General features: G+C 53.3%; 1 protein-coding gene across 1 annotated transcript in view; it reads right to left on the bottom strand.

Moving 5' to 3' along the window:
* Positions 1-26,556, bottom strand: part of LOC147086851 (synapsin-2-like) — a 326,247-nt gene extending 299,691 nt beyond the window's left edge. Inside the window, exon 1 of the mRNA XM_085978339.1 lies at positions 25,517-26,556. Coding sequence (XP_085834465.1) covers positions 25,517-25,803 — 287 coding nt within the window. The 5' untranslated portion in view covers positions 25,804-26,556. The remainder of the gene's footprint in view (positions 1-25,516) is intronic.
* Positions 26,557-26,647: the final 91 nt, after the last annotated feature.

Here is a 26,647-nt window from a genome sequence, read left to right as displayed (position 1 = left end):
TGGGAATGAATGGGAAGGGGTTGGGTCCATTGGGATTGTGTACAATGGGAGTGAATGGGAAGGGGTTGGGTCCATTGGGATTCTGTACAATGGGAGTGAATAGGAAGGGGTTGGGTCCATTGGGATTGTGTACAGTGGGAGTGAATGGGAAGGTGTTGGGTCCATTGGGATTGTGTACAATGGGAGTGAATGGGGAGGGGTTGGGTCCATTGGGATTCTGTACAGTGGGAGTGAATGGGAAGGGGTTGGGTCCATTGGGATTGTGTACAATGGGAGTGAATGGGAAGGGGTTGGGTCCATTGGGATTCTGTACAGTGGGAGTGAATGGGAAGCAGTTGGGTCCATTGGGATTGTGTACAATGGGAGTGAATGGGAAGGGGTTGGGTCCATTGGGATTGTGTACAATGGGAGTGAATGAAAAGGGGTTCGGTCCATTGGGATTGTGTACAATGGGAGTGAATGGGAAGGGGTTGGGTCCATTGGAATTCTGTACAATGGGAGTGAATGGGAAGGGGTTGGGTCCATTCGGATTCTGTGCAATGGGAGTGAATGGGAAGGTGTTGTATCCATTGGGATTCTGTATAATGGGAGTGAATTGGAAGGTGTTGGTCCATTGGGATTGTGTACAGTGGGAGTGAATGGGAAGGGGTTGGGTCCATTGGGATTGTGTACAATGGGAATGAATGGGAAGGGGTTGGGTCCATTGGGATTGTGTACACTGGGAGTGAATGGGAAGGGGTTGGGTCCACTGGGATTCTGTACAACGGGAGTGAATGGGAAGGGGGTGTCCATTGGGATTCTGTACAGTGGGTGTGAATGTTAAGGGGTTGGGTCCATTGTGATTCTGTACAATGGGAGTGAATGGGAAGGCGTTGGGTCCATTGGGATTGTGTACAGTGGGAGTGAATGGGAATGGGTTGAGTCCACTAGGATTATGTACAATGGGAGTGAATGGGAAGGGGTTGCATCCATTGGGATTGTGTACAGTGGGAGTGAATGGGAAGGGGTTGGGTCCATTGGGATTCTGTACAGTGGGAGTGAATGGGAAGGGGTTGGGTCCATTGGGATTCTGTACAATGGGAGTGACTGGGAAGGGATTGGGTCCATTGGGATTGTGTACAAAGGGAGTGAATGGGAAGGGGTTGGATCCATTAGGATTGTGTACAATGGGAGTGAATGGGAAGGGGTTGGGTCCATTGTGATTCTGTACAATGGATGTGAATGGGAAGGGGTTGGGTTCATTGGGATTGTGTACAATGGGAGTGAATGGGAAGGGGTAGATCCATTGGGATTGTGTGCAATGGGAGTGAATGGGAAGGGGTTGGGTCCATTGTGATTCTGTACAATGGGAGTGAATGGGAAGGGGTTGGGCCCATTGGGATTGTGTACAATGGGAGTGAATGGGAAGGGGTTGGGTCCATTGGGATTCTGTACAGTGGGAGTGAATGGGAAGCAGTTGGGTCCATTGGGATTGTGTACAATGGGAGTGAATGGGAAGGGGTTGGGTCCATTGGGATTGTGTACAATGGGAGTGAATGGGAAGGGGTTGGGTCCATTGGGATTGTGTACAATGGGAGTGATTGGGAAGGGGTTGGGTCCATTGGGATTGTGTACAATGGGAGTGAATGGGAAGGGGTTGGGTCCATTGGGATTCTGTACAGTGGGAGTGAATGGGAAGGGGTTGGGTCCATTGTGATTCTGTACAATGGGAGTGAATGGGAAGGGGTTGCATCCATTGGGATTCTGTACAGTGGGAGTGAATGGGAAGGGGTTGGGTCCATTGGGATTCTGTACAGTGGGAGTGAATGGGAAGGGGTTGGGTCCATTGGGATTCTGTACAATGGGAGTGAATGGGAAGGGATTGGGTCCATTGGGATTGTGTACAAAGGGAGTGAATGGGAAGGGGTTGGGTCCATTGTGATTCTGTACAATGGGAGTGAATGGGAAGGGGTTGGGTTCATTGGGATTGTATACAATGGGAGTGAATGGGAAGGGGTAGATCCATTGGAATTGTGTACAATGGGAGTGAATGGGAAGGGGTTGGGTCCATTGGGATTGTGTACAATGGGAGTGAATGGGAAGGGGTTGGGTCCATTGGGATTGTGTACAATGGGAGTGATTGGGAAGGGGTTGGGTCCATTGGGATTGTGTACAATGGGAGTGAATGGGAAGGGGTTGGGTCCATTGGGATTCTGTACAGTGGGAGTGAATGGGAAGGGGTTGGGTCCATTGGGATTCTGTACAGTGGGAGTGAATGGGAAGGGGTTGGGTCCATTGGGATTGTGTATAATCGGAGTGAATGGGAAGGGGTTGGGTCCATTGGGATTCTGTACAATGGGAGTGAATGGTAAGGGGTTTGGGTCCATTGGGATTTTGTCCAGTGGGAGTCAATGGGAAGGGGTTGGGTCCATTGGGATTGTGTACAATCGGAGTGAATGGGAAGAGGTTGGGTCCATTGGGATTGTGTACAGTGGGTGTGATTGGGAAGGGGTTGGGTCCATTGGGATTGTGTACAGTGGGAGTAAATGGGAAGGGTTGGGTCCATTGTGATTGTGTACAGTGGGAGTGAATGGGAAGGGGTTGGGTCCATTGGGATTGTGTATAATGGGAGTGAATGGGAAGTGTTGGTTCCATTGGGATCCTGTACAATGCGAGTTAATGGGAAGGGGTTGAGTGCTGGGGGCTGTTCTCCCCTTACAGGTTAACACTGACAAAATGGCCAGCTCCCAAAAAATGATATGACAGTCCATTCAGATGCGGCGCTCAATGGGACCCAGAAAATCAAGCGGACCCGACATTGTGTTGCCCGACTACAAACCCTCGTGTGGAGCATGAACAACGGTCTGGAACTGTTGGGCCGACTGGCCTGATTCTGTTAGCAAATACAGTGCTATGTAAATCTATTGGGACCCTTCCGACCATTTCATCCTTCCTTTTAATCTAATTGCCTTCGTCATTCTCTCCCTCTTTCCCCAGATATGGCATGCCATCCAATTGATAAGCCTCTAATTATACCCGTTACAAGCTGTTTAACTGGTGAGTCAGCCGGCAAGACAAGGAAATACAATAGGCCGAGGCTTCGCTCAGCAGAACAGCAGACTGCGAAATTTTAATTAGATCCCCGAGCACACAATCACCGATAAAATGAACCATGAGCTCCAACTGTGACCTCAGTGTCTTTTCTCGAATCTCATTAACGGCAGACTGTGACGAGGGATAGCCATGGCAACAATCGTGCCAACAACCCCTGTGTGATATGCACTGTAACACGGGGTTAGCTACAGATTAAAGCTCCCTTTACACTGTCCCCATCAAACACTCCCAGGGCAGGTACAGCACGGGGTTAGATAAAGAGTAAAGCTCCCTCTACACTGTCCCATCAAACACTCCCAGGGCAGGTACAGCACGGGTTAGATACAGAGTAAAGCTCCCTCTACACTGTCCCATCAAACACTCCCAGGGCAGGTACAGCACGGGTTAGATACAGAGTAAAGCTCCCTCCACACTGTCCCATCAAACACTCCCAGGGCAGGTACAGCACAGGGTTAGATACAGAGTAAAGCTCCCTCTACACTGTCCCCATCAAACACTCCCAGGGCAGGTACAGCACGGGGTTAGATAAAGAGTAAAGCTCCCTCTACACTGTCCCATCAAACACTCCCAGGGCAGGTACAGCACGGGTTAGATACAGAGTAAAGCTCCCTCTACACTGTCCCCATCAAACACTCCCAGGGCAGGTACAGCACGGGTTAAATACAGAGTAAAGCTCCCGCTACACTGTCCCCATCAAACACTCCCAGGGCAGGTACAGCACGGGTTAGATACAGAGTAAAGCTCCCTCTACACTGCCCCATCAAACACTCCCAGGGCAGGTACAGCAAGGGGTTAGATACAGAGTAAAGCTCCCTCTACACTGTCCCATCAAACACTCCCAGGGCAGGTACAGCACGGGTTAGATACAGAGTAAAGCTCCCTCTACACTGTCCCATCAAACACTCCCAGGGCAGGTACAGCAAGGGGTTAGATACAGAGTAAAGCTCCCTCTACACTGTCCCCATCAAACACTCCCAGGGCAGGTACAGCACGGGGTTAGATAAAGAGTAAAGCTCCCTCTACACTGTCCCATCAAACACTCCCAGGGCAGGTACAGCACGGGTTGGATACAGAGTAAAGCTCCCTCTACACTGTCCCCATCAAACACTCCCAGGGCAGGTACACCACGGGTTAAATACAGAGTAAAGCTCCCGCTACACTGTCCCCATCAAACACTCCCAGGGCAGGTACAGCACGGGTTAGATACAGAGTAAAGCTCCCTCTACACTGACCCATCAAACAATCCCAGGGCAGGTACAGCAAGGGGTTAGATACAGAGTAAAGCTCCCTCTACACTGTCCCATCAAACACTCCCAGGGCAGGTACAGCACGGGTTAGATACAGAGTAAAGCTCCCTCTACACTGTCCCATCAAACACTCCCAGGGCAGGTACAGCACGGGTTAGATACAGAGTAAAGCTCCCTCTACACTGTCCCATCAAACACTCCCAGGGCAGGTATAGCACGGGTTAGATACAGAGTAAAGCTCCCTCTACACTGTCCCATCAAACACTCCCAGGGCAGGTACAGCACGGGTTAGACACAGAGTAAAGCTCCCTCTCCACTGTCCCCATCAAACACTCCCAGGGCAGGTACAGCACGGGTTAGCTACAGAGCAAAGCTGCCTCTACACTGTCCCATCAAACACTCCCAGGGCAGGGACAGCACGGGTGAGATACAGAGTAAAGCTCCCCCTACACTGTCCAATCAAACACTTCTAGGGCTGGTACAGCACGGGTTAGATACAGAGTAAAGCTCCCTCTACACTGTCCCATCAAACACGCCCAGGGCCGGTACAGCATGGGTTAGATACAGAGGAAAGCTCCCTCTGCACTATCCCCATCAAACACTCCCAGGGCAGGTGCAGCACGGGTTAGATACAGAGTAAAGCTCCCCCTACACTGTCCAATCAAACACTCCTAGGGCTGGTACAGCACGGCTTAGATACAGAGTAAAGCTCCCTCTACACTGTCCCATCAAACACTCCGAGGGCAGGTACAGCACGGGTTAGATACAGAGTAAAGCTCCCTCTACACTGTCCCCATCAAACACTCCCAGGGCAGCTACAGCACGGGTTAGATACAGAGTAAAGCTCCCTCTACACTGTCCCATCAAACACTCCCAGGGCAGGTACAGCACGGGTTAGATACAGAGTAAAGCTCCCTCTACACTGTCCCATCAAACACTCCCAGGGCAGGTACAGCACGGGTTAGATACAGAGTAAAGCTCCGTCTACACTGTCTCCATCAAACACTCCCAGTGCAGGTACAGCACGAGTTAGATACAGAGTAAGGCTCCCTCTACTCTGCCCATCAAACACTCCCAGGGCAGCTACAGCACGAGTTAGATACAGAGTAAAGCTCCCTCTGCTCTGCCCATCAAACACTCCCAGGGCAGCTACAGCACGGGTTAGATACAGAGTAAGGCTCCCTCTATACTGTCCCATCAAACACTTCCAGGGCAGGTACAGCACGGGTTAGATACAGAGTAAAGCTCCCTCTACACTGTCCCATCAAACACTCCCAGGGCAGGTACAGCACGGGTTAGATACAGAGTAAAACTCCCTCTGCACTGTCCCATCAAACACTCCCAGGGCAGGTACAGCACGGGTTAGATGCAGAGTAAAGCTACCTCTACACTGTCCCATTAAACACTCCCAGGGCAGGTACAGCACGGGTTAGATACAGAGTAAAGCTCCCTCTACACTGTCCCCATCAAACCCTCCCAGGGCAGGTACAGCATGGGGTTAGATACAGAGTAAAGCTCCCTCTACGCTGTCCCATCAAACACTCCCAGGGCAGGTACAGCACTGGTTAGATACAGAGTAAAGCTCCCTCTACACTGTCCCCATCAAACCCTCCCAGGGCAGGTACAGCATGGGGTTAGATACAGAGTAAAGCTCCCTCTGCACTGTCCCATCAAACACTCCCAGGGCAGGTACAGCACGGGTTAGATACAGAGTAAAGCTCCCTCTACACACTCCCATCAAACACTCCCAGGGCAGGTACAGCATGGGTTAGATACAGAGTAAAGCTCCCTCTACACTGTCCCCATCAAACACTCCCAGGGCAGGGACAGCACGGGTTAGATACAGAGTAAAGCTCCCTCTACACTGTCCCCATCAAACACTCCCAGGGCAGGTACAGCACTGGTTAGATACAGAGTAAAGCTCCCTCTACACTGTCCCCATCAAACACTCCCAGGGCAGCTACAGCACAGGTTAGATACAGAGTAAATCTCCCTCTACACTGTCCCATTAAACACTCCCAGGGCAGGTACAGCATGGGTTAGATACAGAGTAAAGCTCCCTCTACACTGTCCCATCAAACACTCCCAGGGCAGGTACAGCACGGGGTTAGATACAGAGTAAAGCTCCCTCTACACTGTCCCATCAAACACTCCCAGGGCAGGTACAGCACGGGTTAGATACAGAGTAAAGCTCCCTCTACACTGTCCCATCAAACACTCCCAGGGCAGGTACAGCACGGGTTAGATACAGAGTAAATCTCCCTCTGCACTGTCCCATCAAACACTCCCAGGGCAGGTACAGCACGGGTTAGATACAGAGTAAAGCTCCCTCTACACGGTCCCATCAAACACTCCCAGGGCAGGTACAGCACGGGTGAGATACAGAGTAAAGCTCCCTCTACACTGTCCCATCAAACACACCCATGGCAGGTACAGCACGGGTTAGATGCAGAGCACAGCTGCCTCTACACTGTCCCATCAAACACTCCCAGGGCAGGTACAGCACGGGTTAGATACAGAGTAAAGCTCCCCCTACACTGTCCAATCAAACACTTCTAGGGCTGGTACAGCACGGGTTAGATACAGAGTAAAGCTCCCTCTACACTGTCCCATCAAACACGCCCAGGGCCGGTACAGCATGGGTTAGATACAGATTAAAGCTCCCTCTGCACTATCCCCATCAAACACTCCCAGGGCAGGTACAGCACGGGTTAGATACAGAGTAAAGCTCCCCCTACACTGTCCAATCAAACACTCCTAGGGCTGGTACAGCACGGGTTAGATACAGAGTAAAGCTCCCTCTACACTGTCCCATCAAACACTCCCAGGGCAGGTACAGCACGGGTTAGATACAGAGTAAAGCTCCCTCTCACTGTCCCCATCAAACACTCCCAGGGCAGCTACAGCACGGGTTAGATACAGAGTAAAGCTCCCTCTACACTGTCCCATCAAACACTCCCAGGGCAGGTACAGCACAGGTTAGATACAGAGTAAAGCTCCTTCTACTCTGCCCATCAAACACTCCCAGGGCAGGTACAGCATGGGTTAGATACAGAGTAAGGCTCCCTCTATACTGTCCCATCAAACACTTCCAGGGCAGGTACAGCACGGGTTAGATACAGAGTAAAGCTCCCTCTACACTGTCCCATCAAACACTCCCAGGGCAGGTACAGCACGGGTTAGATACAGAGTAAAACTCCCTCTGCACTGTCCCATCAAACCCTCCCAGGGCAGGTACAGCACGGGTTAGATGCAGAGTAAAGCTCCCTCTACACTGTCCCATTAAACACTCCCAGGGCAGGTACAGCACGGGTTAGATACAGAGTAAAGCTCCCTCGACACTGTCCCCATCAAACCCTCCCAGGGCAGGTACAGCATGGGTTAGATACAGAGTAAAGCTCCCTCTACGCTGTCCCATCAAACACTCCCAGGGCAGGTGCAGCACTGGTTAGATACAGAGTAAAGCTCCCTCTACACTGTCCCCATCAAACCCTCCCAGGGCAGGTACAGCATGGGGTTAGATACAGAGTAAAGCTCCCTCTACACTGTCCCATCAAACACTCCCAGGGCAGGTACAGCACGGGTTAGATACAGAGTAAAGCTCCCTCTACACACTCCCATCAAACACTCCCAGGGCAGGTACAGCATGGGTTAGATACAGAGTAAAGCTCCCTCTACACTGTCCCCATCAAACACTCCCAGGGCAGGTACAGCACGGGTTAGATACAGAGTAAAGCTCCTTCTCCACTGTCCCCATCAAACACTCCCAGGGCAGGTACAGCACTGGTTAGATACAGAGTAAAGCTCCCTCTACACTGTCCCATCAAACACTCCCAGGGCAGGTACAGCACGGGTTAGATACAGAGTAAAGCTCCCTCTACACTGTCCCATCAAACACTCCCAGGGCAGGTACAGCATGGGTTAGATACAGAGTAAAGCTCCCTCAACACTGTCCCATCAAACACTCCCAGGGCAGGTACAGCACGGGTGAGATACAGAGTAAAGCTCCCTCTACACTGTCCCATCAAACACTCCCAGGGCAGGTACAGCACGGGTTAGATACAGAGTAAAGCTCCCTCTACACGGTCCCATCAAACACTCCCAGGGCAGGTACAGCACGGGTGAGATACAGAGTAAAGCTCCCTCTACACTGTCCCATCAAACACACCCATGGCAGGTACAGCACGGGTTAGATGCAGAGCACAGCTGCCTCTACACTGTCCCATCAAACACTCCCAGGGCAGGTACAGCACGGGTTAGATACAGAGTAAAGCTCCCCCTACACTGTCCAATCAAACACTTCTAGGGCTGGTACAGCACGGGTGAGATACAGAGTAAAGCTCCCTCTACACTGTCCCATCAAACACTCCCAGGGCAGGTACAGCACGGGTTAGATACAGAGTAAAGCTTCCTCTACACTGTCCCATCAAACACTCCCAGGGCAGGTACAGCACGGGTTAGATACAGAGTAAAGCTCCCTCTACACTGGCCCATCAAACACTTCCAGGGCAGGTACAGCACGGGTGAGATACAGAGTAAAGCTCCCTCTACACTGTCCCATCAAACACTCCCAGGGCAGGTACAGCACGGGTTAGATACAGAGTAAAGCTTCCTCTACACTGTCCCATCAAACACTCCCAGGGCAGGTACAGCACGGGTTAGATACAGAGTAAATCTCCCTCTACACTGTCCCCATCAAACACTCCCAGGGCAGGTACAGCACTGGTTAGATACAGAGTAAAGCTCCCTCTACACTGTCCCCATCAAACACTCCCAGGGCAGCTGCAGCACGGGTTAGATACAGAGTAAATCTCCCTCTACACTGTCCCATTAAACACTCCCAGAGCAGGTACAGCACGGGTTAGATCCAGAGTAAAGCTTCCTCTACACTGTCCCATCAAACACTCCCAGGGCAGGTACAGCACGGGTTAGATACAGAGTAAAGCTCCCTCTACACTGTCCCATCAAACACTCCCAGGGCAGGTACAGCACGGGTTAGATGCAGAGTAAAGCTCCCTCTACACTGTCCCATCAAACACTCCCAGGGCCGGTAATGATTTGATTCCAGAGACAATCCCTGAGCAGGGTAGAGTTAGCTTACAGGTAAATCAATGCAAGAGACATGATAGATGGTTGGAGACTTTCCAAATCACTTCACTCCCCATCCATTTATCCCGCTATTGATTTTCCTCTCAGATATCTGTGTACGGCTTTCACCATTGCTCTGTATCTTTGTTCTCTTGCCTTAGAGGTGGTACAATGAAGGTTCACTAGATTGATTTCTGGCATGGGACTATTGTCCTTTGAGAAGAGATTGAGTAGGCTGGGCCGATACTCTCTGGAGTTTAGAAGAATAAGAGGTGATCTCATTGAAACATATAAGATTCTGAGGGGGATTGACAGGGTCGATGCTGAGAGGCTGTTTCCCCCTGGCTGGAGAGTCTAGAACCAGGGGTCACAGTCTCAGGATAAGGGGTCGGCCATTTTGGACTGAGATGAGGAGGAATTTCTTCACTCAGAGGGCGGTGAATCTTTCGAATTTTCTGCCCCAGAGAGCTGTGGAGGCTCAGTCGTTGAGTATATTCAAGGCTGAGATCGAGAGATTTTTGGCCTCTCAGGGAATCAAGGGATATGGGGATCAGGCGGGAGAGTGGAGTTGAGGCTGATGATCAGCCATGATCTTACTGAATGGCGGAGCAGGCTCGAGGGGCCGAATGGTCGACTCCCGCTCCTAGCTCTTCAGTTCTTACGTATCTCGCCTCTATTTCAGATCCTCCTAACAGGGTCTAAATTGTTGCGTCACGCAATAATGGCTCAGTAGGGGTCACTCTGTGAGTCAGAAGGTTGTGAGTTCAAGGCTCACTCCTGAAACTTGAGCATTAAATATGGGTCTGATACAAAAATGCAGTACTGAGGGAGCGCCGCACTGTCGGAGGGGCGGTACTGAGGGAGCGCCGCACTGTCGGAGGGGCGGTACTGAGGGAGCGCCGCACTGTCGGCGGGGCGGTACTGAGGGAGCGCCGCACTGTCGGAGGGGCGGTACTGAGGGAGCGCCGCACTGTCAGAGGGGCAGTACTGAGGGAGCGCCGCACTGTCGGAGGGGCAGTACTGAGGGAGTGCCGCACTGTCGGAGGGGCGGTACTGAGGGAGTGCCGCACTGTCGGAGGGGCAGTACTGAGGGAGCGCCGCACTGTCGGAGGGGCGGTACTGAGGGAGCGCCGCACTGTCGGAGGGGTGGTACTGAAGGAGCGCCGCACTGTCGGAGGGGCAGTACTGAGGGAGCGCCGCACTGTCGGAGGGGCGGTACTGAGGGAGCGCCTCACTGTCGGAGGGGCGGTACTGAAGGAGCGCCGCACTGTCGGAGGGGCAGTACTGATGGAGCGCCGCACTGTCGGAGGGGTGGTATTGAGGGAGTGCCTCACTGTCGGATGGGCAGTACTGAGGGAGCGCCGCACTGTCGGAGGGGCAGTACTGAGGGAGCGCCGCACTGTCGCAGGGGCGGTACTGAGGGAGCGCCGCACTGTCGCAGGGGCGGTACTGAGGGAGCGCCGCACTGTCGGAGGGGCAGTACTGAGGGAGCGCCGCACTGTCAGAGGGGTGGTACTGAGGGAGCGCCGCACTGTCGGAGGGGCAGTACTGAGGGAGCGCCGCACTGTCGGAGGGGCGGTACTGAGGGAGCGTTGCACTGTCGGAGGGGCGGTACTGTGGGAGCGCCGCACTGTCGGAGGGGCGGTACTGAGGGAGCGTCGCACTGTCGGAGGGGCGGTACTGTGGGAGCGCCGCACTGTCAGAGGGGCGGTACTAAGGGAGCGCCGCACTGTCGGAGGGGCAGTACTGAGGGAGCGCCGCACTGTCAGAGGGGCGGTACTAAGGGAGCGCCGCACTGTCAGAGGGGCGGTACTAAGGGAGCGCCACACTGTCGGAGGGGTCGTTTTACCGATGAGACGTTAAATCCGAGGACCCCATCCACCTTCACAGGTGGATATAAAAGATCCCACGGCCACTATTGGAAGAAGAGCAGGGGGGAGTTCTCCCCGGTGTCCTGGGGCCAATATTTATCCCTCAACCAACATCACTAAAAACTGGTCATTTATCACATTGCTGGAAGCAGCAAGGTGCTGCAGACGTGACACTTTACCTCAGGGAGTGATTGAGCAGAGAGCATTGCATCTTTTAAGGAAAAAATTGTTAAATAGGTGAAGCAGAGGGCTACGGGGAGGTAGTGGGGCAGTGGGATTAGTTTGAGGATTGATACAGGGCTATGGGGAGAGAGCGGGGCAGAGGGGTTAGCTTGGGGAATGATACAGGGCTATGGGGAGAGAGCGGGGCAGTGGGATTAGTTTGGGGATTGATACAGGGCTATGGGGAGAGAGCGGGGCAGTGGGATTAGTTTGAGATTGATACAGGGCTATGGGGAGAGAGCAGGGCAGTGGGATTAGTTTGGGGACTGATACAGGGCTATGGGGAGAGCAGGGCAGTGGGATTAGTTTGGGGGTTGATACAGGGCTATGGGGAGAGAGCGGGGCAGTGGGATTAGTTTGGTGATTGATACAGGGCTATGGGGGGAGAGCGGGGCAGTGGGATTAGTTTGGGGATTGATCCAGGGCTATGGGGAGAGAGCGGGGCAGTGGGATTAGTTTGGGGTTGATACAGGGCTATGGGGAGTGAGCGGGGCAGTGGGATTAGTTTGGGGATTGATACAGGGCTATGGGGGGAGAGCGGGGCAGTGGGATTAGTTTGGTGATTGATTCAGGGCTATGGGGAGAGAGCGGGGCAGTGGGATTAGTTTGGTGATTGATACAGGGCTATGGGGGGAGAGCGGGGCAGTGGGATTAGTTTGGTGATTGATACAGGGCTATGGGGGGAGAGCGGGGCAGTGGGATTAGTTTGGGGATTGATACAGGGCTATGGGGAGAGAGCGGGGCAGTGGGATTAGTTTGGTGATTGATACAGGGCTATGGGGGGAGAGCGGGGCAGTGGGATTAGTTTGGGGATTGATACAGGGCTATGGGGAGAGAGCGGGGCAGTGGGATTAGTTTGGGATTGATACAGGGCTATGCGGAGAGAGCGGGGCAGTGGGATTAGTTTGGGGATTGATACAGGGCTATGGGGAGAGAGCGGGGCAGTGGGATTAGTTTGGGGATTGATACAGGGCTATGCGGAGAGAGCGGGGCAGTGGGATTAGTTTGGGGATTGATACAGGGCTATGGGGAGAGAGCGGGGCAGTGGGATTAGTTTGGGGATTGATACAGGGCTATGGGGAGAGAGAGGGGCAGTGGGATTAGTTTGGGATTGATACAGGGCTTTGGGGAGAGAGCGGGGCAGTGGGATTAGTTTGGGGGTTGATACAGGGCTATGGGGAGAGAGCGGGGCAGTGGGATTAGTTTGTGGGTTGATACAGGGCTATGGGGAGAGAGCGGGGCAGTGGGATTAGTTTGGGGGTTGATACAGGGCTATGGGGAGAGAGAGGGGCAGTGGGATTAGTTTGGGGATTGATACAGGGCTATGCGGAGAGAGCGGGGCAGTGGTATTAGTTTGGGATTGCTCCAGCAAAGTGCGCGTCACAGAGAAAATGGCCTCCTCCAATGCTTTACGGTTGTGACGGAACTCAGAAACCAGGACAGGATGGCTGAACAAATGTTCCCTTCCAGCCTCAAGTATTGTACGAACCGGTGGGCAGGAAGCATCTGGTTATCCTCACTTTTCAGCAGCCGTCAACTTCACACCCTGCTGACTAGGCCGAGAAGCACAACTACCGCCCACGGCCGCATCTGTGCCCTACATAGCAGGCCCAAACCAGTTCCCACCACCAGCTGCTGAAACGGAAGACCAGAATTTTTGTACTTTAAACGTGGATCGTGAAACAAACAGAGGGTAACAACAACGAAGTGCATTTGTATAGCGCCTTTAATGCAGAAAAGCGTCCCAAGGCGCTTCACAGGAGCGATTATCAAACAAAATTTGACAGCGAGCCACATAAGGAGATATTCGGGACAGGTTCAAGAGGTTATAGAAACATCGAACAATAGGAGCAGGAGTCGGCCATTCGGCCCTTCGAGCCTGCTCCGCCATTCAATATGATCAGGGCTGATCCTCTATCTCAATACCATATTCCCGCTCTCTCCCCATACCCCTTGATGCCTTTTGTGTCTAGAAATCTATCTATCTCCTTCTTAAATAGATTCAGTGACTTGGCCTCCACAGCCTTCTGTGGTAGAGAATTCCACAGGTTCACCACCCTCTGAGTGAAGACATTTCTCCTCATCTCAGTCCTAAATGTCCTACCCCGTATCCTGAGACTGTGACCCCTCGTTCTCGACCCCCCCAGCCAGGGGAAACATCCTCGCTGCATCCAGTCTGTCTAGCCCGGTCAGAATTTTATATGTTTCAATGAGATCCCCTCTCATTCTTCTAAACTCTAGTGAATACAGGCCTAGTCGACCCAATCTCTCCTCATACGACAGTCCTGCCCATCCCACTCCCTCTATGGCAAGTTTATCCTTTCTTAGGTAAGGAGACCAAAACTGCACACAGTACTCCAGGTGTGGTCTCACCAAGGCCCTGTACAACTGTAGTAAGACATCCTTGCTCCTGTACTCAAATCCTCTTGCAGCTCGGTTTTAAGGAGCGTCTGAAAGGAGGAGGGAGAGAGGCGGAGAGCTTTAGGGAGGGAATTCCAGAGCTCGGGGCCCAGGCGGCTGAAGGCACAGCCGCCAATGGCGGAGCGATGGAAATCGGGGGACGCGCGAGAGGTCGGAATTGGAGTCGTGGTCTTCGGAAGATGGACTCCTTAAGGGTGGCTGCAACATTCTTGTAACAAAAATCGGGAGGTTAAAGGCCCCTCTCTGTTCCCATGCTGCTGGACAGAGTGTGATCACACCGGGCGATGTCCTGCGTAGGGTACTTGCACCGGGTTCAATGGGGGTGTAGGACAGTGTATAATATAACAGGAAAAATCGCTTAACAATAACAAAACCAGCATTAATATCCTTGTCAGAAAGAAAGACTGGCATTTCTCCAGCGCCTTTCCCCACCTCAGGATGTCCCAAAGCGCTTCATAGCCAATGAAGGACTTTTGAAGTGTGGTCACTGTTGTAATGTGGGAAACGCGGCAGCCAAATTGCGCACAGCAAGCTCCCACAAACAGCAATGAGATAAATGAGCAGATCATCTGTTTTTTTTTAGTGATGTTGGTTGAGGGATGAATATTGGACCCGAGGACACCGGGGAGAATTCCCCCCTGCTCTTCTTCCGATAGTGGCAGTGGGATCTTTTACATCCACCCGAGAGGGCAGACGAGGGCCTTGGGTTTAACGTCTCATCTCGAAAGACGGCCCCTCCGACAGTGCGGCGCTCCCTCAGTACTGCCCCTCCGACAGTGCGGCGCTCCCTCAGTACCGCCTCTCCGACAGTGCGGCGCTCCCGCAGTACCGCCCCTCTGACAGTGTGGCGCTCCCTCAGTAACGCCTCTCCGACAGTGTGGCGCTCCCTCAGTACCGCCTCTCCGACAGTGTGGTGCTCCCTCAGTACCGCCTCTCCGACAGTGTGGCGCTCCCTCAGTACCGCCTCCCCGACAGTGCGGCGCTCCCTCAGTACTGCCCCTCCGACAGTGCGGCGCTCCCTCAGTACTGCCCCTCCGACAGTGCGGCGCTCCCTCAGTACCGCCTCTCCGACAGTGCGGCGCTCCCGCAGTACCGCCCCTCTGACAGTGTGGCGCTCCCTCAGTAACGCCTCTCCGACAGTGTGGCGCTCCCTCAGTACCGCCTCTCCGACAGTGTGGTGCTCCCTCAGTACCGCCTCTCCGACAGTGTGGCGCTCCCTCAGTACCGCCTCCCCGACAGTGCGGCGCTCCCTCAGTACTGCCCCTCCGACAGTGCGGCGCTCCCTCAGTACTGCCCCTCCGACAGTGCGGCGCTCCCTCAGTCCTGCCCCTCCGACAGTGCGGCGCTCCCTCAGTCCTGCCCCTCCGATAGTGCGGCGCTCCCTCAGTACTGCCCCTCCGACAGTGCGGCGCTCCCTCAGTACCGCCCCTCCGACAGTGCGGCGCTCCCTCTGTACCGCCCCTCCGACAGTGCGGCGCTCCCTCAGTACTGCCCCTCCGACAGTGCGGCGCTCCCTCTGTACCGCCCCTCCGACAGTGCGGCGCTCCCTCAGTACTGCCCCTCCGACAGTGTGGCCCTCCCTCAGTACCGCCCCTCCGACAGTGCGGCGCTCCCTCAGTACTGCCCCTCCGACAGTGCGGCGCTCCCTCAGTACCGCCCCTCCGACAGTGCGGCGCTCCCTCAGTACTGCTCCTCCGACAGTGTGGCGCTCCCTCAGTACTGCCCCTCCGACAGTGTGGCCCTCCCTCAGTACCGGCCCTCCGACAGTGCGACGCTCCCTCAGTACTGCCCCTCCGACAGTGCGGCGCTCCCACAGTACTGCCCCTCCGACAGTGTGGCCCTCCCTCAGTACCGGTCCTCCGACAGTGCGACGCTCCCTCAGTACTGCCCCTCCGACAGTGCGGCGCTCCCTCGGTTAAAATTTCAAGAGATTAAAGAGACCCAGGATCCAGCTGGCTGATTGACTCGATGGTTTTTCCTTATCCATGGGGTTGTGTGTCTTTCCCCGCTCCTTAACCTGATCACTTCAAGAGCTTTTCAAAGCCATTAACACTCTCAGAAAAAGTCGTGCGGCTCGTGACCAGAGGGACACAGTCAGTGTGTGATCACACCAGCTGCTATGCAACACCACACAGAGAGGAGGGCTAAATTAAATTAAAAAATGACTCAGTTTGGTGAGTGGGGAATGACTCTATGTGAGAGACCCTGAATAAATACTGCAGGATATTCCCCACTCACCAGACTCTCTGGGAGACACTGAATAACTGCGCATCCCATGAGGCGCTGTGGGCCATCAGCAGCAGCAGAATTGTATTCCACCACAATCTGTAACCTCATGGCCCGGCACATCCCTCACTCTACCATTACCACCAAGCCAGGGGACCAACCCTGGTTCAATGAGGAGTGTGGAAGAGCATGCCAGGAGCAGCACCAGGCGTACCTAAAAATACAGTGCCAACCTGGGGAAGCTGCAACACAGGACTACATGCATGCTAAACAGCGGAAGCAGCATCCAGAGACAGAGCTGAGCGATCCCACAACCAACGGATGCGAGGTTATCCACTTTGGTGTCAAAAACAGGAAGGCAGATTATTATCTGAATGGCAATAGATTGGGAGAAGGGGAAGTGCAACGAGACCTGGGTGTCCTTGTGCACCAGTCGCTGAAGGTAAGCATGCAGGTGCAGCAGGCGGTTAAGAAGGCAAATGGTATGTTGGCCTTCGTAGCGAGAGGATTCGAGTACAGGAGCAAGGATGTCTTGCTGCAGTTGTACAGGGCCTTGGTGAGACCACACCTTGAGTATTGTGTGCAGTTTTGGTCGCCTTATCTGAGGAAGGATGTTCTTGCCATGGAAGGAGTTCAGCGAAGATTCACCAGACTAATACCTGGGATGGCAGGAATGACGTATGAGGAGAGATTGGGTCGATTGGGTTTATACTCGCTGGAGTTTAGAAGAATGAGAGGGGATCTCATTGAAACTTATAAAATTCTAACAGGACTAGACAGACTAGATGCAGGAAAGATGTTCCCGATGGCCGGGGAGTCCAGAACCAGGGGTCACAGTCTAAGGATAAGGGGTAAGCCATTTAGGACAGAGATGAGGAGGAATTTCTTCACCCAGAGAGTGGTGAACCTGTGGAATTCTCTGCCACAGAGGGCAGTGGAGGCCAATTCATTAAATATATTCAAGAAGGAGTTAGATATATTTCTTAAGGCTAAAGGGATCAAGGGATATGGGGCGAAATCAGGGACAGGGTACTGAGTTTGGATGATCAGCCATGATCTCATTGAATGGTGGAGCAGGCTCGAGGGGCCGAATGGCCAACTCCTGCTCCTATCTTCTATGTTTCTATGGATCAGATCAAAGCTCTGCAGTCCTGCCACATCCAGTCGTGAATGGTGGTGGGCCATTAAACAACTAACGGGAGGAGGAGGCTCCATGAATATCCCCATCCTCAATGATGGTGGAGCCCAGCACGTGAGTGCAAAAGACAAGGCTGAAGCGTTTGCAACCATCTTCAGCCAGAAGTGCCGAGTGGATGATTCATCTCGGCCTCCTCCTGAGATCCCCACCATCACTGAAGTCAGTCTCCAGCCAATTCGATTCACTCCACGTGATATCAAGAAACGGCTATGGGCCCTGACGACATCCCGGCTGTCGTGCTGAAGACTTGTGCTCCAGAACTAGCCGCGCCTCTAGCCAAGCTGTTCCAGTACAGCTACAACACTGGCATCTATCCGACAATGTGGAAAACTGCCCAGGTATGTCCTGTCCACATAAAGCAGGACAAATCCAACCCAGCCAATTACCGCCCCATCAGTCTACTCTCAATCATCAGCAAAGTGATGGAAGGCGTCATCGAAAGTGCTATCAATTGGCACTTACTCACCAATAGCCTGCTCACTGATGCTCAGTTTGGGATCCGCCAGGACCACTCGGCTCCAGACCTCATTACAGCCTTGGTCCAAACATGGTCAAGAAGAGCTGAATTCCAGAGGTGAGGTGAGAGTGACTGCCCTTGATATCAAGGCAGCATTTGACCGAGTGTGGCATCAAGGAGCCCTAGTAAAACTGAAGTCAATGGCAATCAGGGGGAAAACGCTCCACTGGCTGGAGTCATACCTAACACAAAGGAAGATGGTTGTGGTGGTTGAAGGTCAATCATCACAGCCCCAGGACATCGCTGCAGGAGTTCCTCAGGTCAGTGCCCTAGGCCCAACCATCTTCAGCTGCTTCATCAATGACCTTCCTCCATTATAAGGTCAGAAATGGGGATGTTCGCTGATGACTGCAGTGTTCAGATCCATTCACAACTCCTCAGATAATGAAGCAGTCCATGCCCGCGTGCAACAAGACCTGGACGACGTTTAGGCTTGGGCTGATAAGTGGCAGGTAACATTCGCACCACACAAGTGCCAGGCAATGACTATCTCCAACAAGAGAGAGTCTAACCCCATGACATTCAACGGCATTACCATCGCCGAATCCCCCACCATCAACATCCTGGGGGTCACCATTAACCAGAAACTTAACTGGACCAGCCACATAAATACTGTGGCTACAAGAGCAGGTCAGAGGCTGGGTATTCTATGGCGAGTGTCTCACCTCCTGACTTCCCAAAGCCTTTCCACCATCTACAAGGCACAAGTCAGGAGTGTGATGGAATACTCTCCACTTGCCTGGATGAGTGCAGCTCCAACAACACTCAAGAAGCTCGACACCATCCAGGACAAAGCAGCCCGCTTGATTGGCACCCCATCCACCACCTTAAACATTCACTCCCTCCACCACCGGCGCACCGTGGCTGCAGTGTGTACCATCTACAAGATGCACTGCAGCAACTCGCCAAGGCTTCTTCGGCAGCACCTCCCAAACTCACGACCTCTACCAGCTAGAAGGACGAAGGGCAGCAGGTGCAGGGGGAACACCACCACCTCCAAGTTCCCCTCCAAGGTACACACCATCCTGACTTGGAAATATATCATAAGAACATAAGAACATAAGAATTAGGAGCAGGAGTAGGCCAATCGGCCCCTCGAGCCTGCTCCGCCATTCAATAAGATCATGGCTAATCTGATCCTAACCGCCAATCCACTATCACAGAACCATCTCCTGAATCTAACAGAATTAGACACACGAAATAGGAGCAGGATCAGGCTACACGGCCCCTGGGCCCGCTCCGCTACCCACAGGGCCATGACCGATCCGAACCTAGACTCATGTCCAAATTCCTGTCCGCTCCCCGTAACCCTTAATTCCCTTTACTTCTAGGAAACTGTCTATTTCTGTTTTAAATTTTTGTAATGATGTAGCTTCTACAGCTTTTTGGGGCAGCATATTCCATGGACCTACCACCCTCTGAGTGAAGTAGTTCCTCCTCATCTCAGTTTTGAAAGAGCAGCCCCTTATTCTAAGACTATGCCCCCTAGTTCTAGTTTCACCCATCATCGGGAACATCTTCCCCGCATCCACCCGATCCAACCCCTTCACAATCTTATATGTTTCAATAAGATCGCCTCTCATTCTTCGGAACTCCAATGAGTAGAGTCCCAATCTACTCAACCTCTCCTCATATGTCCATCCCCTCATCCCCGGGATTAACCGAGTGAACCTTCTTTGTACTGACTCGAGAGCAAGTATGTCCTTTCTTAAGTATGGACACCAAAACTGTACGCAGTAGTCCAGGTGCGGTCTCACCAATACCTTGTACAACTGAAGCAATACCTCCCTATTTTTATATTCTATCCCCCTAGCAATGAAAGCCAACATTCCATTGGCCTTCTTAATCACTTGCTACACCTGCATGCTAACCTTTTGAGTTTCGTGCACCAGGACCCCCAGATCCCTTTGTACTTCAGTACTTTCCAGTTTCTTGCCATTAAGATAATAACTTGCTCTACGATTTTTCCTGCCAAAGTGCATAACCTCACATTTTCCAGTATTGTATTCCATCTGCCAAATCTCTGCCCACTTACTTAGCCTGTCTATGTCCCCTTGCAGGTTTTTTATGTCCTCCTCACTCACTACTTTCCCTCCCATCTTAGTATCATCTGCAAACTTTGATATGTTACACTCGGTCCCCTCCTCCAAATCGTTAATATAGATTGTAAAGAGTTGGGGACCCAGCACTGACCCCTGCGGAACACCACTAGTTACTGATTGCCAGTCTGAGAATGAACCATTTATCCCAACTCTCTGCCTTCTGTTAGATAGCCAATCCTCTATCCATGCCAGAATATTACCCCCAATCCCGTGATTTTTTATCTTAAGCAATAATCTTTTGTGTGGCACCTTGTCAAATGCCTTTTGGAAGTCTAAATACACTACGTCCACTGGTTCCCCTTTATCCACCCTATATGTTACTTCCTCAAAGAACTCCAGCAAATTTGTCAAACATGACTTCCCCTTCATAAAACCATGCTGACTTTGTCCTATTAAATTATGATTATCCAAATGTCCTGTTACTGTCTCCTTAATAATGGACTCCCAAATTTTACTTACCACAGATGTTAGGCTAACCGGTCTATAGTTTCCAGCCTTCTGTCTACTGCCCTTTTTAAATAAGGGTGTTACATTAGCAGTTTTCCAGTCTGCCGGGACCTTTGCCGAGTCCAGGGAGTTTTGGAAAATTATTACCAATGCATCCACAATCCCTACCGCCACTTCCCTCAAGACCCTAGGATGTAAGCCATCAGGTCCAGGTGATTTATCCGCCTTGAGTCCCATTATTTTACCGAGTACCACTTCCTTAGTGATTTTGATCGTGTTTAGCTCCTCCCCCCTATAGCCCCCTGTTTGTCCAGTGTTGGGATATTCTTAGTGTCTTCTACTGTAAAGACTGATATAAAATATTCATTCAGTGTTTTTGCCATCTCCATATTTCCCACCATTAATTTCCCGGTCTCATCCTCTAAGGGACCAACATTTACTTTAGCCACCCTTTTTCTTTTTATATAACTATAAAAACTCTTACTATCTGTTTTTATATTTTTTGCTAATTAATTTCATAATCTATCTTCCCTTTCTTAATCAATCTTTTTGTTATTTTTTGCTGTCTTTTAAAGTTTTCCCAATCCTCTATCCTCCCACTAGATTTGGCTACCTTATATGCCCTTGTTTTTAGTTGAATACTATCCTTAATTTCTTTACTTAGCCACGGATGGCTGTCTTTTCTTTTACACCCTTTTCTTCTCAGTGGAATATATATTTTTTGGAAGTTGTAAAATAACTCCTTAGATGTACACCACTGATCATGTATCGTCTTACCCTTTAATCTATTTTCCCAATCCACTCTACTCAATTCCGCTCTCATACCTCATAGTCTCCTTTATTCAAGCTTAGCACGCTTGTTTGAGATCCAACCTTCTCACCCTCTAATTGAATATGGAATTCAACCATGTTATGGTCACTCATTCCAAGGGGATCCTTTACTAGGACATTTTTATTTAATCCTGTCTCGTTACACAGGACCAGATCTAAGGTTGCTTGCCCCCTGGTCGGTTCAGTTACATACTGCTCAAGAAACCCATCCCTAATACACTCAATGAACTCATCCTCAAGGCAGCCCTGCCCAATTTGATTTGTCCAATTAATACGATAGTTAAAATCCCCCATAATTATAGATGTTCCCTTATTACAAGCCTCAACTATTTCCTGATTGATACTCCGTCCAACAGAGTTGCCACTGTTCGGAGGTCATTCCTTCATCGTCGCTGGGTCAAAATCCTGGAACTCCCTCCCTAACAGCGCTGTGGGAGCACCTTCACCACACGGACTGCAGCGGTTCAAGAAGGCGGCTCGTCACCACCTTCTCGAGGGCAATTAGGGATGGGCAATAAATGCCGGCCTTGCCAGCGATGCCCACATCCCGTGAACGAATAAAATAAATAAATAAATACTGCAAGATATTCCCCTCACTCACCAGACTCGGTGAGACCCTGAATAAATACTGCAGGATATTCCCTCCCACTCACCAGACTCTCATTATCAACATGATATATTAGGCTGATCTTATTATCTAAACCGAATCCGGGGACACACAGGGAGGGAAACACAGCAAAATAGCCAGGGCAGAAAATGTAGGTTGCACAGCGTAGCGAGGCAAAACTTTTTTAGCAGCCGATATTTTTAACAGTTGCACATATACACCACAAATTGCGAAACAAATACATTTACCGCGGATGTGACGTCGCACAAGGGACGCGCATTCAGACACCTGACCTTCCCTCCCCAGTGACTGAGGTCACACCTGACCCCCAGCCCCCAAGTCGCGGCGGCGCAGTGAGTCAGTCCGGCCATTGTACAAGTTGTTGTGTAATTTAGCCTTCGTGCCTCAGACTGACAGCTCGGGGTAGGGGTACACTCACTGCCCAGGGGGTACACTTCAGGGACGAGCCTTGTGGCCCGGGGACCTCTGGTCACACTATGATATATGCACCTCCATTGTCAATATATTAACACCTCCATTGTTAGAGTGTAATATTTACAACTCTGTGTTGATGTGGCTGCCTTCAACTAAATGCAAATCAGCAGTTAATGAATACTTAATAACAACTGGCGACCGCGACAGGACTTGACAGACAGACGGTTACCGGCGCGCGCACACACACTCATACAGACACACACCCTCACACACACACACATACACTCATACAGACACACACACTCACACACACACCCTCACACACACACCCTCACACACACCCTCACACATGCACACACTCATACAGGCACACACCCACACACACAGACACACCCTCGCACACTCACACACTCTCACACACACTCACACACTCTCACTCACACACACACACACTCGCTCACACACTCATACAGACACACACATTCACATATACTCACACACACCCTCACACACCCTCGCACACACACACCCTCGCACACACACTCACACACACCCTCACACACACACTCACACACACTCACATACAGTCACACACACATCCTCACACTCACACCTCACACACACACTCTCACACACACACATACTCTCACACACACCTTCACACACACACACACCCTCACACACACACACTCTCACACACACACACACTCACACACACACACACACACCACACACACACCCTCACACACACACACACTCACACACACACACACACACACACACACACTCTCACACACACACACACACACACACACACACACACACACACCCACACACACACACTCTCACACACACACACACACACACACACACACACACACACACACACACACTCTCTCTCTCTCACACACTCACACACACACACACACTCACACACACACACACTCTCACACACACACCACTCACACACACACACACACTCACACACACACACACACCACACACACACCCTCACACACACACACACTCACACACACACACACACACACACACACACTCTCACACACACACACACACACACACACACACACACACACACACCCACACACACACACTCTCACTCACACACACACACACACACACACACACACACACACACACACACACTCACCCTCACACACACACACACACACACACACACTCTCTCTCTCTCACACACTCACACACACACACACACTCACACACACACACACTCTCACACACACACCACTCACACACACACACCCTCACACACACACCCTCACACACACCCACACTCACACACACACACCACTCACACACACACACCCTCACACACACTCACCCTCACACACACTCACCCTCACACACACACACCCTCACACACACACACCCTCACACACACACACCCTCACACACACACACCCTCACACACACACACCCTTACACACACACATACTCTCACACACACCCACTCACACACCCCCTCCGCTCTCCCGACGTACGAACACGCCCTTCCAGCTGGGCTGAGTAGGTGGTGATCAGGAGCGTGAGCCCAGGCTGATTATCAAACACCGCTAACCCAGGGAGCTGCGACTGCAGCCCTTCCCTCCCTCCCAGCTGCCGACAGCAGCTCTGCGGGCACCGAGCAAGGATCAGAGCCGGGATCCTCCCGTGCCGAGGGGCTGGGCGCAGCGCCAGACGCTGCACTCACCCGCCGGGGCGCCGGTGCGGACAATGATGAAGTTAGCAGCTAACGCAGTGTGTCGGGCAGGGAGCAGGGCCGGTGCCAACTACCACGACGGGGGGGGGAGGGGGTGTTATGGGATGCCAGGCTCCCGACTAGGGTGAGAGACGGTCATCGAACGGGCCAGTCCTGGGCGTGAGCCGCGGCGCGAGCGGAGGCCTTGGTTCGACCTTGCTCCAATCGGCTGCAGCAGGAAGAGGGAGAAGAGCAAATGGCCGCTGGTGTCTCCTCACACCTCCCCGCGAAACCGTCAGTGGCTGCAAGGCGTTAGACCGCGAGGGAGGGGGAGAGAGGGAGAGAGAGGGAGGGGGAGAGGGAGGGGGGTGGAGAGAGGGAGAGAGAGAGAGGGAGGGGGAGAGGGAGGGGGAGGGGGAGGGAGAGAGGGACGGAGGAAGAGAGAGAGAGGGAGGGAGGAGCTGGGGAGGAGGGCGGGGGAGGGGGAGGGAGGGAAGGAGGGAGGGGAGAGAGATTGAGAGAGGGAGAGAGGGGAGAGAGAGGTAGGGAGGGAAGGAGGGAGGGGTAGGGAGATTGAGAGTGGAAGAGGGAGAGAGAGAGGGAGGGGTAGAGGAGGAGGGGGAGAGAGAGAGGGAGAGAGGGAGGAGAGATGGAGGGAGAGGGAGAGAGGGAGGGAGGGAGGGGCTGGGGAGGAGGGTGGGGGAGAGAGAGGGAGAGAGGGAGGGAGGAGGAGGGAGGGAAGGAGGGAGCGAGGGAGGGAGGGAATGGGAGAGGGAGGAGGAGGGAGGGAGAGGGAGGGAAGGAGGGAGCAAGGGAGTGCGGAATGGAGGGAGGCAGAGGTGGGGAGGGAGTGTGAGCGGGAGGGAGAGAGAGGGAGAGAGGGTGGGATGGGGAGGGAGGGAGAGGTGTGTCGGGGAGAGGGAGGGATGGGGGAGGGAGGGAGGGGTGGGTCGGTGAGAGGGAGCGATGAGGGAGGGAGGGAGAGGTGGGTCGGGGAGAGGGAGGGATGGGGAGGGAGGGAGAGGTGGGTCAGTGAGAGGGAGCGATGGGGGAGGGAGGGAGAGGTGGGTCGGTGAGGGGGAGCGATGGGGGAGGGAGGGAGAGGTGGGTTGGTGAGGGGGAGCGATGGGGGAGGGAGGGAGAGGTGGGTCGGTGAGGGGGAGCGATGGGGGAGGGAGGGAGAGGTGGGTCGGTGAGGGGGAGCGATGGGGGAGGGAGGGAGGGAGAGGTGGGTCGGTGAGGGGGAGCGATGGGGGAGGGAGGGAGGGAGAGGTGGGTCGGTGAGGGGGAGCGATGGGGAGGGAGGGAGAGGTGGGTCGGTGAGAGGGCGGGATGGGGGAGGGAGGGAGAGGTGGGTCGGTGAGGGGGAGCGATGGGGGAGGTAGGGAGAGGTGGGTCGGTGAGGGGGAGCGATGGGGGAGGGAGGGAGAGGTGGGTCGGTGAGAGGGAGGGATGGGGGAGGTAGGGAGAGGTGGGTTGGTCGGTACTTACCAGTCGGTGTGCGCCTCGTCGATGACCAGCAGGGTCTTGGTCTTGGCCGGCCCTCCGGAGACCTGGTCACTGAAGGCGGCCGTGGTTTGCTTCACGGCGTTGGAGATGGAGGAGAAGAAGCCTCCCCCGGCGGTGGAGGGGGCGGAGGAGTGGGGGGGAGCCGCCGAGGCGGCCACCGCCGGGGGAGGGGGCTGCGGGGGGTCCGGCCGCTGCAGGTCCGTCATGTAGCCGTTGGGCAGGTTGGCCATGAAGTTGCTGTCGGACAGCCGCCGCCTCAGGTAGTTCATCTTGGCGCTGCGGGCGGGGGGTCAGGGGCGGAGATCGCTGGGCCGCTGGCGCTCGGCGGCGAGAGAGGGAAGGAGAGAGAGAGAGAGAGAGAGGGAGAGGGGGACACTAGCGAAAGAGAGAGCGCAGGACGGAGAAAGAGCGTGAGAGAGAGAGGGAGAGAGACGCACACACAGAAGAGGGTGAGAGAGGAGAAATAGGGAGAGGGAGAGAGGGAGGGACAGCTGGAAGGAGAGAGGAGGGAAGGTAAAGGGGGGAGAGAGAGAGGGACTAGCGAGAGAGAGAGAGACGGAGCAGGTAGGAGAACGAGCGAGAGAAAGAGGGAGAGATGCGAGACGCACACACGCAAGGAGGCAGAGAGAGAGGGCGAGGAAAACGCAGAGAGGGAGAGAGATAGAGAGGGCGAGGGCCGCAAGATGTCAGCCTGGGACGGGAGGAGACGCAGCCTCGCTGTTGGCAGGACACAGCTTGGCAGAGCGATGGGAAAATCACCACCTCAGCAGCTTTGAATCTGCCTGGGAGCTCAGCACGCACACAGCATCTTCGATGAGAGACGGAGTGCTGGTATATTCTCAGCTCTCGGTCGCTGCCCCTCGCTCACTCTCCCCAGATATACAGACAGATATTTGCTCCTTCCCTCCCTGCTCCTGTTTTTCCTCTCCTGTTCTCTGGAGTGAGAGATGTTCTCGTGCTAGCAGGTCCCCCGCTCGCTCCTGCACTGTCTCATCTGCTGCATAATGGATTCAGTCCGAGCATGTCGCTCTGCAATTGGTTCAGGCAGCAGGGAGACGCAGCAATACTGTTTAAAAAAAAAATCCTCAGCCTCTCCCTCCCCTGTACACCGAG

The sequence above is a fragment of the Somniosus microcephalus genome, unplaced genomic scaffold (assembly GCF_052327205.1).
Source record: "Somniosus microcephalus isolate GS21.2 unplaced genomic scaffold, FLI_Smic_1.0 unresolved_chr7, whole genome shotgun sequence".
NCBI lineage: Eukaryota > Metazoa > Chordata > Chondrichthyes > Squaliformes > Somniosidae > Somniosus > Somniosus microcephalus.
The sequence above is the reverse complement of the archived record's forward strand: the minus strand, read 5'-3'. Positions and strand labels throughout refer to the sequence as shown.